The 11,129-nt window shown below is 36.5% G+C and overlaps 1 protein-coding gene across 1 annotated transcript; it reads left to right on the forward strand.

Moving 5' to 3' along the window:
- Positions 1-2,830: 2,830 nt before the first annotated feature.
- On the forward strand, positions 2,831-9,813 carry LOC129415074 (uncharacterized). The gene is made up of 8 exons (XM_073867511.1): positions 2,831-4,955; positions 5,120-5,220; positions 5,398-5,448; positions 5,569-5,959; positions 6,044-6,220; positions 6,538-6,658; positions 6,744-6,831; positions 8,264-9,813. Exons 1-7 carry the CDS (start codon positions 3,749-3,751, stop codon positions 6,766-6,768), a joined length of 2,073 nt encoding a protein of 690 aa, XP_073723612.1. The 5' UTR covers positions 2,831-3,748; the 3' UTR covers positions 6,769-6,831; positions 8,264-9,813.
- Positions 9,814-11,129: the final 1,316 nt, after the last annotated feature.

Here is an 11,129-nt window from a genome sequence, read left to right on the forward strand (position 1 = left end):
CGCACAATTTTAAGATCATTTGTGATTTATAAACCGCACATCTGGAAAAGAGGCGTACGCTCATTTTCTCTGAATCACACTTACGATCATTTCAGAAATGGTCTTAGATTAAATGTAGGACAGTTCCTACGTCGCACTTTTATAAATGAGGCCCCAGGATTGTAAAAATCCATTGAGGATTGAGAAAGTTATTATATTTTTAATATTAGAAATCAGAGGAAAAAAGTTATATATGGATGTCTATGGAATGTGTGTGACCAAAATGCTGCTTATTCACATGTTTTTGCTTATAACTTTCTCATTTTATCAGATATTTTCATGAAATTTTAACAGAAGGTAGAATTTTGTTAGTACCTTCAAATTAAATTATAAACATTTACTGTTTTAGTCAGAATGGGCATCAGACTTTAGTTGGAATGGGCATCGGACCCATGGTAACCATGATTTTTAGAACGATGCCTGCAGAGGACTTTCACTGTAGTCTATTACAAGAAACGTAGTATGCAAATTTCCGCGATTTATTTAAATACAATCTCCTCCATAGATTTAGATTAAAATGTTTCAGCACCAAGATAAAAGATATATATTGTGGTCCATCTACGTTTCATTAGTGTCCAGAGTTTAGTGGAAGCACACCGACCGGTTGAAAGTGACACACATTTTTAAACCGTTGCTGTGAACTAAAACACCTCCGAGTTGAAAACTCAAAATATCAAACGCTTCCGGTGGTCGGACTTGACGTATTTATTGTCGTATTTAGTGAAAACACACTACAACCTTGCGACGAGAATTGGATATAGCATGAGAAGCATTGTAAAAGTCCCGCGCGGGCGGAAGCAGATTTTATGCCTAAGAATTTCGAAGCGCGTGCCCGCGATGTCAGCATTGCTACTTTTAGTCAACAGTCACAAACCCAACTGTGTTCATATGGTTGTCAGCTATAATGTACACTTTTACTTTTTTATATATTTATTAATATAAACTCTTAAATACTATTGAAGATAGAAACATGTACATTATTACTTTAAAGATGGTCCCTAAATTCACGCACATTATGGGGTGGTTTTCCAGGAAGAGAATAGATTATCTTAAACCAGGACTAGGCCTTCATTTATTTGCCTTACTAAAAGCATTACTTGTGTGCATTTTGAGGCAAAACAAAGGGAACTGATGTATTTTATGTCAGTGCAAGTTCCTTTCAGTTTGGACAGCTCTTATTTATTAGTCTTTATGTAATTATTAGCTACACGTATGCATCAGCAGTTCACTTTAAAATACACTAAAAATTATGGACAGGAAATTACATTATGACATTTGGATTGTCAGGATAACAACTTTTTGTTATCTCGAGATCCCCAGAAAATTAAGTCATGATCATGAGAAAACAAGCAAGCAAAAATAATAATAATGCATGGTCTCTCTCGGCTTCAATACAATTTAGACAAAAAGAAAAATTATCATTTCAAATGAAGCCATTAATTTATTGAATTGTAATTGCAGTGTTTGGAGGAGATATGGATTCATTCCTACCGAATGCTGTGTTGACCTATGACTTTGTCCCTGACATCGGACTTTCGTCAGAGGTCGGATGCGCTGCCGGGGGTTTGAATCCAAGTGGAGGAGGAGAGGAGAAAATCCCAACAAGTAAGAAGAAAATGAAAGCAAAATGTGGCTTTAATGCTGATAAGTTTACATACATTATTCTTAATGCACGTGCACAGATAGACACTGGGTGGTGCTTGTGTACTTTTTACCTCATTTTACTTTTCCTTTGGCACATGACATCACTTCTCACTTAAGCAATACAGAAAACCAAATTTTGACAAAGCCTCAATATAAAAACAAATTCAATCTTAATCTTATGTTTAGTATGTTAAAACAGCTTTATTAATGTTATTGTCTCATCAGATTTACAATAACACAATACACAACATCATGTCATTGTTTTGCTACTGTCTGATGTTTATCATTTCTGCTGTCTAAGAGATTTTCTATATTTTGAAAATGCAAAAGTACTAAACTAAAATACAGATTTTAAATACATGTATCTAAAATGGTCTGACAACAGCTTCATAACAAGACATTAACATGAATAAATTGTCCCCAAATTAAAAATAAGAATTGCCACTGTATGAGGTCTTGTTATATATATATATATATATATATATATATATATATATATATATATATATATATATATATATCAGCATGATTGCAAATGTGAAATATTTTATACAGTTGAATAAATAATACATGAAAATAAGTGACAAGTTTTAGACACGTATTGATCACTTCAGTTAAAGCATTCATTTCATAACATTATTTATTGAATTGCAGTGTTGGGATGGAGATGTGATGATGGTGGAATGGATTTTGTCCTTCCAAGCGCTGTCCCTGAAATTGTCCCGAACAACGGACATTTGTTAGACAGACGCGCCTGGAGTTCACATCCACGAGGAGGAGTAAAGGAGTTTACTCCTGCATTTGAGGAGGCGAACAGCCCCACAGGTCAGATGGAAATTTTGTGTTCTTGACAATCTTTAAATCTGTATCATGTTTGTTCCTCAATAGTTTTGTTGGCCCTTGCAGATACTGATATCTTATTACATTAAAGTCAGTAAAATAAAGCATCTTACAATAAGAAATTAAGTTTAGAATTTTTTTCTAGTGTATCTGCCCTTGCAGATACTGATATCTTATTACATTAAAGTCAGTAAAATAAAGCATCTTACAATAAGAAATTAAGTTTAGAATTTTTTTCTAGTGTGTTTTAAACTCTTATTTTAACAGCGTTATTAATGCAATAATCATTGCTGTATTTTTAGGAATTTGTTATAAAGAATTAGATACTCAATTACATATACATATTTGATCAAATAGTATCTGGGTGGAGAGTTTGTTAAATGTGTTTATTAAGGATTATTACTGACCACGGTTTTTTGTCATTCTCTTTTGTCATAATGAATCATTTGTTTTTATTTTTTGGTGTAGAAAAATGCAAGAATAAAATCTTTAAATCAATAAAGAAGGGATGGGAGAATGTAAAGCAGCCATTCCTTCATAATGATAAAGTGGAAACACTGATTCCTTCAGAGGTTTGTTACATTACATTTTCTACAACTATCTGTCCATTTATAGACATGTTTCCATCCAGGTTTTGTTATCGACCAAGTGAATATGCGTAAAAAAGGTTTTCTATTTAAACGGTGCTAAAATGGTGTCCGTGGTGATGTCACGAATGATGAAAGCGAATTGTCACATAAGTTTTTGTGTATCGCAAAAAAATCAAACCTTGAGCAAATTATCTACCTAATTTCACTAATGTTCTTACAATAAAAGCTTAGCCAGGTTGAGTCTGATGTTTGTGGTCTCTGTAATTTAAAATAAATGCTTTCACCAAAGAGACCCGATTATTAGGAGAAAAATTTGAATATTTAGGAGAATAAACATGATTTATTTTATGTATAAGTGATTGAAATTTCAGCACTTCATGAAGTAAGTTCAGTGCAGCTTGCGTACCCTCTGCGTATATGGAGGATCGACTCTGCAAATCAAAACAGAAAGTCTCAGGCTGCAATAAGAGCGCCCATTGTTTGCTGTTATGCCCTTCAGAGGTTGCGCGTGATGAAGATCTATCATGTGACATCACATTTGTTTGCATTAAAGCTATTTAAAAAAAATTTTTTTTTTGAGGTATTGACATTGCCTTTATGCGCTAAAGCATTTTTTTTTTGCTAAAAAGCCTTGGATGGAAACATGGCTTCTGAACATGGCTGGAAACATTTATCTGTCTGTCTGTCTGTCCGTCTGTCTGACCCACCTCTGGTCTTCTCCACAGCTTAATGCGGATTCAGCTAATCCTAATCTAAAGGATGATGCTGGTCTGGCCAGCTCTGAATTAAACAATAAGATCAAACCGGAAAAACAACGAATGGCATTCTTTGACTGTCTCTGGAGGGGCAAGGTGGAGTCAGTGCCGACTCCCCTGCTTAAAGCAGATCCAGCTATCCCTAATGTTAGGGAAGTTGTTGATCTTGCATCACAGTCAAAGACCTACGTTGGTCCGAAGAAACAGAAACAAAAGGCTTCAAAGAGCCGCAAATCTAACCTCCAGGGAGAAAAAGTGACTGTTGTGCCAACTCAACAGCCCAAGGTCATTTCAGATATTCCTGTTGGCATGGATGTTCCTGATCTGGCCTGCCCCCAATCAAAACCAAAGATTTGTCCGGATAAACGCATGACATTGTGGGAACGCTTGCTTGGATGCGTCCGGAGGGGTAAAGTGGAGTCAGTGCCGACTTCACAGATTGAGGCCGATCCAGCTATCCCTGATGCCAGGGAAGTTGTTGATCTGGCAGATTCTCAATCGAAGAGTGTTGGCTTTAAGAAACAAAAACAAAAGGCTTCAAAGAGCCGCTCATTTCACAACCCTTGGGGAAAAAAAGGGAAGAGTAAAGTGAAAAAAGATGCCGATCCAGCTATTCCTGATGCCATGGATGGTGCGGATCTGGCCAGTTTTGGTGGCATCGCTGCAGCCAATGCCAGGCTACAGAAGTTAGGTGCCATTACAGAGAATATTGGGTTAAAAGGTGGCGGAAATCCCGACCCAAATAAAGCAAAAAATCCTGGGTCAAAAGAAGATGGAAATCCTGAGGCAAAAGCCCTTGAAAATCCCAGAAATCCCTTACCAGAAGATGATAAAGTTGTCAGGCCAAAAGCTTTTGAAAATCCCAGAGATCCCTCGCCAGATGATGATAAAGTTGTCAGGCCAAAAGCTTTTGAAAATCCCAGAGATCCCTCGCCAGATGATGATGAAGTTGTCAGCCCAAAAGCTTTTGAAAATCCCAGATATCCCTCGCCAGAAGAAGTTGTCAGGCCAAAAGTTATAAATGTTGTTCAACAAGCTTTTGAATCCCCAAGCGAGAAGAAACCAGCTGATCCCTCAGTGCCTAAAGGTGAGTGTACTGACTTCATTACTCCTACGGTGGGTTGCACCAATATGTGAAATGGTTTCTTCATCATATTCTTCTGTACCTGGAAATGTATGCTGTACCTTTCATCTGTGAGTATATGAGTGTTAACATGTACTCTCACCTCATCATTTGTCTGTGTTTTTCAGAGCCTTTTGATTCTAAATATGAACTCTTGGAGGATGAATTGCTTGGGCAAGGTTACTGTGGCAAAGTGTACAAAGGGTTCCGTATATCGGATGGCACTCCGGTAATGCACTCGTATTTAAATCAAACACAATGTTTGCTGAAATTTGTATGTTTACTTGATCTAAACCATGTTTTAAAGTTTGTAGATTCTCAAACCTTAAAGTTATGTGTGCAGTGTCAGGTGAGCCGCTTTAGTCAGCTCAAGAGAAATTAACTTTTGTTGTTTTTCTCTTTACAGGTTGCCATCAAGCGAATAAGCAAACGAAAGAATGAAAGCAGTCTTCAGATTGTAAGTTGTCATAAAATTTGATGAAGTGAACTAAACAGAAAATAGACAGTATAGCGATTACGCACCAATACAAGATATTCGTTTTATCTAATTGTAATTTGTTGACCATTTTTTCTCCAGCCTGGATACCCCAAACAACCTATTACAGAAGTGGCGCTGCTGCTTAAGTTAGGAGATGCGCCCTTTTGCCCCAATGTCATACAGTTGTATGACTGGTACGAGACTAAACACTTTCACATGCTCGTGTTGGAGTACCCACTGCACAGCGAATCCTTGTTGAAATTTGTTCTTCGTGAAGAAAAACTAAGTGAAAATACAGCAAGACATCTCATGCGTCAGGCAGTACTGGCAGTGCAACACTGTCTGGATAATGGAGTTTTCCATGCCGACATCAAACCCGGAAACTTCTTGGTACAAAAGTCAACAATGACACTGAAGTTAATTGACTTTGGGGTTGGATATAATCTGACGCATGACACCTATGATTCCTATGATTCCTATTACTTTATGGGTGAGCTGCATTTTTTTATATAGTGGAGTATTAAAATCTGTTGTTTCTTCTACAAAATGACTCAACGTGATGTTTTGTGTACAGGAGCTCCATGTCGCACCCCTCTTGAGATCGAAACGGCTAAGAAATTGGACATCGTGCCAGCAAGCGTCTTGAACTTGGGTACTGTGCTGTACTTCATGGTGGTTGGATGTTTTACCGTTCTTTTAGACAACTTTAATTCCGGGTATCTGAATACAAATGAGAAGGATTTATCAAAGGGTGAGTGAAAATGACTGATCAACATGCACACACAAATCCACAATAAATATTATCAGAGGATACGGTCTGTCTGGCAAGATGTTAGATTTTATTGTGTTTAGCTAAACAGTCATTTAGTGGCTCGCCAATGTATTACATCACTGTGCCATCATCTTAACCTGAGGTACTGTCTGTCTGTGACCAGGGGCCCTTTAGATGATAGACAGACTTTTTTGCAGTATTATTAAATGACAACAAAAGCGTCTCTTTATGCCATGATCATTATTGCCATTTGTGTGTCATGATGACTAACCAGCTCTCTCCTAAATCTTGTACAGAAATCTATGATCTGTTAAGATGGTGCCTGGCCAAAAATCCAAGTGATCGTCCGACGCTCAAGCAGATCTTAGATCATGATTGGTTTAAAACTGAGTCTGACGAAGAAGAGTTATACTCCAAGTAGGAAACTACATTTTGCAGATTACATGCTTTTTATTTTGTGAAGTTAGTTGTATAGTAAGATTGTACATTTTCATCACTACAGGGCACTGAATGAGCTGAATGACTGAAGAAGAGGGGAATGATTGGAGATGCTGTTTTCATCATCCTCAGACATATGGAGTTTGAAGGAGGTATGATCTTCGATTAATTGTCGATAAGAATTAAATCGATAAAACTTAAAAATTGGCGAAAAAGCAAGCACGTGTGTCTGGCGCCTGCGCAAAGCACATACACAGCTGGAGAAAAAACTAACCAAGTGCAAAGAAGTTAAACTAGCCATGATCACAACGATGCTCGATGCCAAACACACACTTGGGCTTTTTAACCTCATTCGAGACAAGGCTGGCTGCTAACGCAATGAAATGGCATCCGCAGTGGATCTGAGAGGGTCCGATGACGAAAATCTAAACACAGTTCGGATACTGAAAGCAAAGACCCTCTTCAGGGAAGCCTGCAAGATTAGCATGGCTACGCTGCTATACACAGGAAAGGAGACCAGAAGCCGTTTTTAATAAACAGATTGAAATGTAAAACTTAAATTCTGGCAAGAAACTGTTAAATGTAAACTGTAACTGACAGTCGTTACACTCTGAACGCCCGCAACATATATCATTGATCATCATTATTGACTGGCTGAGGCGCTACACGCTAAACACTTTTGCAGGTTTTCTAATGGAAGTTTGAAGTCTTCATAATATAAGCATCTTTGCTGAAACTACGCCGCAGCTGAGGTGACGATGGGAAAAGTGCCCTTTGTGTGCTTCTTGGATATAATTACAACAAGCGGTGTATCAATGACTCGAAAAGCGAAGTGAACAACTAGAAAAATAACACGTGATGATAAAGAAACTTTTATTTTGTCATGGACGCACGGACTTTCATCCGACTGTGCGGAGTGCCTGTTATGAAGTGTTTACTGTGTCTATTAGTCATTATATTTCATTACGAGATTAAATTGTTGATTCTTATCAAAACACCAACTACATGGACTCATTTTACAATCCCACTAGCATGTTATTTAGACAAAATAAAATCTTTTAATTCGCGTGAGGAAGCTGGCATTTTTACGCACTTATGTCATTGGCTATATGCCACTGCTGTAAAGGCTTATTGCACTATTACTGTTAACGATTATTCGATTGATTGATCGTTAATTTAAATGATCATCGAATATGGGAAATTGCATAATTTGACATCCCTAGTATGAATGAATGCTTTTTTAACTATAATCGCAAAATCTCGTTCATAATCAAAGTTTACTGTTAAGGGAGTGTCTTGCGTGTATTTTGTGAACGTGAGCGTCTCTTTTATCATAAATGGTTTAGACGCCCGTGCAGCAGGCACTTATTTTGACAAAACACGTGATGCACATGGTTCATATGATGTGAATATTTTAAAAACACAAGCAACACACATGACACTCCGAACACTTCTTTTGAATTAGCGTCCCTCGGATGAGCAGTCACGAGCCGCCACTGATATTGTGGCTTTAAGGTTCTAGATATACTATAAATATGATGACTAAAATTAAATGTTGACATTTCCTTTTTTTCTCATCTTCAGGTTTTATTTCAGCCTCAGACTTCATGAACACAGACCGCTGGCTGAACGTCTGATGCAGATCCTGTCTCATCCTTGAACACATTAAAAAAAAAAAATTTAATTCTTAATGTTTTTATATTTTAAAGTTGTATAATATAGTTTCTAATATATAGTAAGTCCTCTATAGAATCAGCTATGTCTGGCTCTCTCTCTAGGGTTTTTTTTCTCCTAGGAGTTTAGGGAGTCAGGTTTAACTTAGATCTCTCTTCTATACATTACATTATCACAACGCTCGCTAGTTTAGCTTAATCTGTACTTTGCAACTTTTGTTGTCCCTTGATTTTTCTGTTTTTCCTTTTTTTATGTAAAACTGCTTTGCAATAATTAAACTATTCTGAAAAGTGCTACAGTATATAAATGAAATTGAATTGAATATGGAAGATTTTCTTTAGCAGATGTTTTAATTAGCTTTTTTACATTTTTTTATTTGATCAAACTGATTAACTTGGGTTACTTATGTACATGTTTTTCATATGCAATATCAAACCCTTGACCTTGGTATAAAATACTGGGAGTTAACGTAGTAAATCCAATCAGACACAATGTTAAACCTGATGCTGTTTTAACCCAAATGAATAAGTACACTTGACCTAAACCTTAAAATATACCCTTCATTACTCTGTGTTTTAGTTCAATTTGCATCATTTCTCTCAATCATCAAGACATTTTGATTAACTTATTTAATTTGTCCCCACAGCAAATTTGGAGTCTCTATGTCTAACCCGCTAGCGCCACCAACAGTCCAAAGTTGCACTTATGTTTTTGCTTATAACTTCTGATCCGTAAGTCCTAGAAACAAAATTCTTGCTGATTCCTTGGCTCAAGACGATTCGATTGGACCCTATGACGTCATTTTCCGTCATGAAAATGTTTCCGCCATTTTGAATTATTCGAAAAACATACTTTTTCAAACTCGTCCTAAAGCTGTTGTCCGATTGCCACAAAACCAATCCGTTGTCGTATAGCGCCTTAACGAATTTTACGTAGAGCGCAAAAAAACTGATTTTAGGCTGTATCTTTGTCAAACTTAGGCCTATTGACACGACACTTGGTAATTGTGATGCCAGTCAGGAACTGAGGGTGCATCCACAGTTTCGTCGCAGCGCCACCTAGTGGCAAGACAAATGTTTCATACACCTATAACTTCGGCTGCGATCAACGTATTTTGACGGGACTTGATTTTTAGGAGTCCTGAGTAGTCGCCGAGTCCAACGATACCAAACATGCCAGATTACGGTTAGCCCTGCGCAGCAAAACAGCACTTAAAAAACACACGCAAATATCTCCGCGAGCGTTATTCTGATCGACTCGAAAATGCCATAGGAAGAACAATGCAAGACCTTCTGAACAAAAAACTCTATTGACCCTATATTAAAATTTTGATGCCCGGAATTTGCGAAAAACGAAAAATTACCTTTAAATTTTGTGTTTTTTACACATGAATGGTTAGAACTCCACAACGAAATGGATTTTTTTCACCAGATTTGATACGCTGATGTATGAGCAGAGTCTGAGGCCACATGAAAAAATGGTATGCCTGCACCACTAGGTGGCCCTATAATTGAGCAAAATCTTTCATATTAAGCAAGCCCTATGGTCATACAACTATTTTATTGCTTAACTAAAGTGTATAGTCATGAAACTAGCTAGATGTAACGCAGTCATGACCTGATGTTGCATGCACAATTTTGTCATAGCGCCACCTAGTGGTTTTGAGATAGAAAATGGCTATTTTTGCCTAAAACTACTGCAACAACACATCTAAAACCATGAGTCATCATGGATTAAGAGCATATGAAGTAAAAATGTGAAACATACATATTCAGTGTCTTGTACTCAGCTACCTCACTAAATACAGTAATGTGTAACTTTATTGTGTTTTTCAAATGACTGTGCTAATAGTATATATGGGTGATTCTCACGAAAACTTGGTTTTAAAAATGTCAAGCATGAAAATGTAAAAATTGCTTAAATGTACTTTTTTTCCCACCAGACATTGAAAAACAAAGTCTGGAGTAAATGGGAACATTAATTTTAAAACTTTTACTTATCATTTAACACTTTTTGTAACATAATTTAAAACATTTGTCCTAAAAAATCTCATTACCGCAACAGTCAGAAAACATCAACACTGACATATTTTCAAAATGACATGACAAACCTGAAAGAACATAATTTGGAGATTCTGCACAAGCATTTAAAATCAAAGTATTATGATTTTATTAATTAAATGAACATTTAATAAGCATCTGTTGCGGTAATGATAATCAAAATGTCGTGTAAGCATTCTGACAAGACAATATTTCAAATTAACTGTAAAAAAATGATCTTACCTGGTATCCATCTTGAAGTAACTGGTCCATGTGCTTGGTCACTCAAAATCAAACTTTATTAAAATTCTGTATGTGTGCTTAAACTGTTCTCAAAAAGTGTTGCGGAGGATGAGAACATCAGGCATGGACACATTATTTTCCTAATTTTTCTTCATTATTATTATACATGAATATTCAGTAAAAAAAAATTTTGTCATCTAAAGTAGTCTAGCAAAACATCCATTTATTTTTTTTCTTAATATTTTTGTGTTAATTTGATTAAATTACAACATAACGCATGTTCAAACACAGCCGGACACATTGCGGTAATGAGAATTTCAGCAGAAAATCAGATAAAATTTCCAATTATAAATTCTTATGTTGAAATCACAGATTGTGCAAGGTAGAACACAGTATTGTGTTAATTCTGATGCTTTTTAATGTTACTATATTACACATTTTAATGCTTAAATCATTAGTGCCGTGGTGTTTCAATGGTTTCGTGAGAATCACCC

Source organism: Misgurnus anguillicaudatus, chromosome 5 (genome assembly GCF_027580225.2).
Source record: "Misgurnus anguillicaudatus chromosome 5, ASM2758022v2, whole genome shotgun sequence".
NCBI classification, from domain to species: Eukaryota; Metazoa; Chordata; class Actinopteri; order Cypriniformes; family Cobitidae; genus Misgurnus; species Misgurnus anguillicaudatus.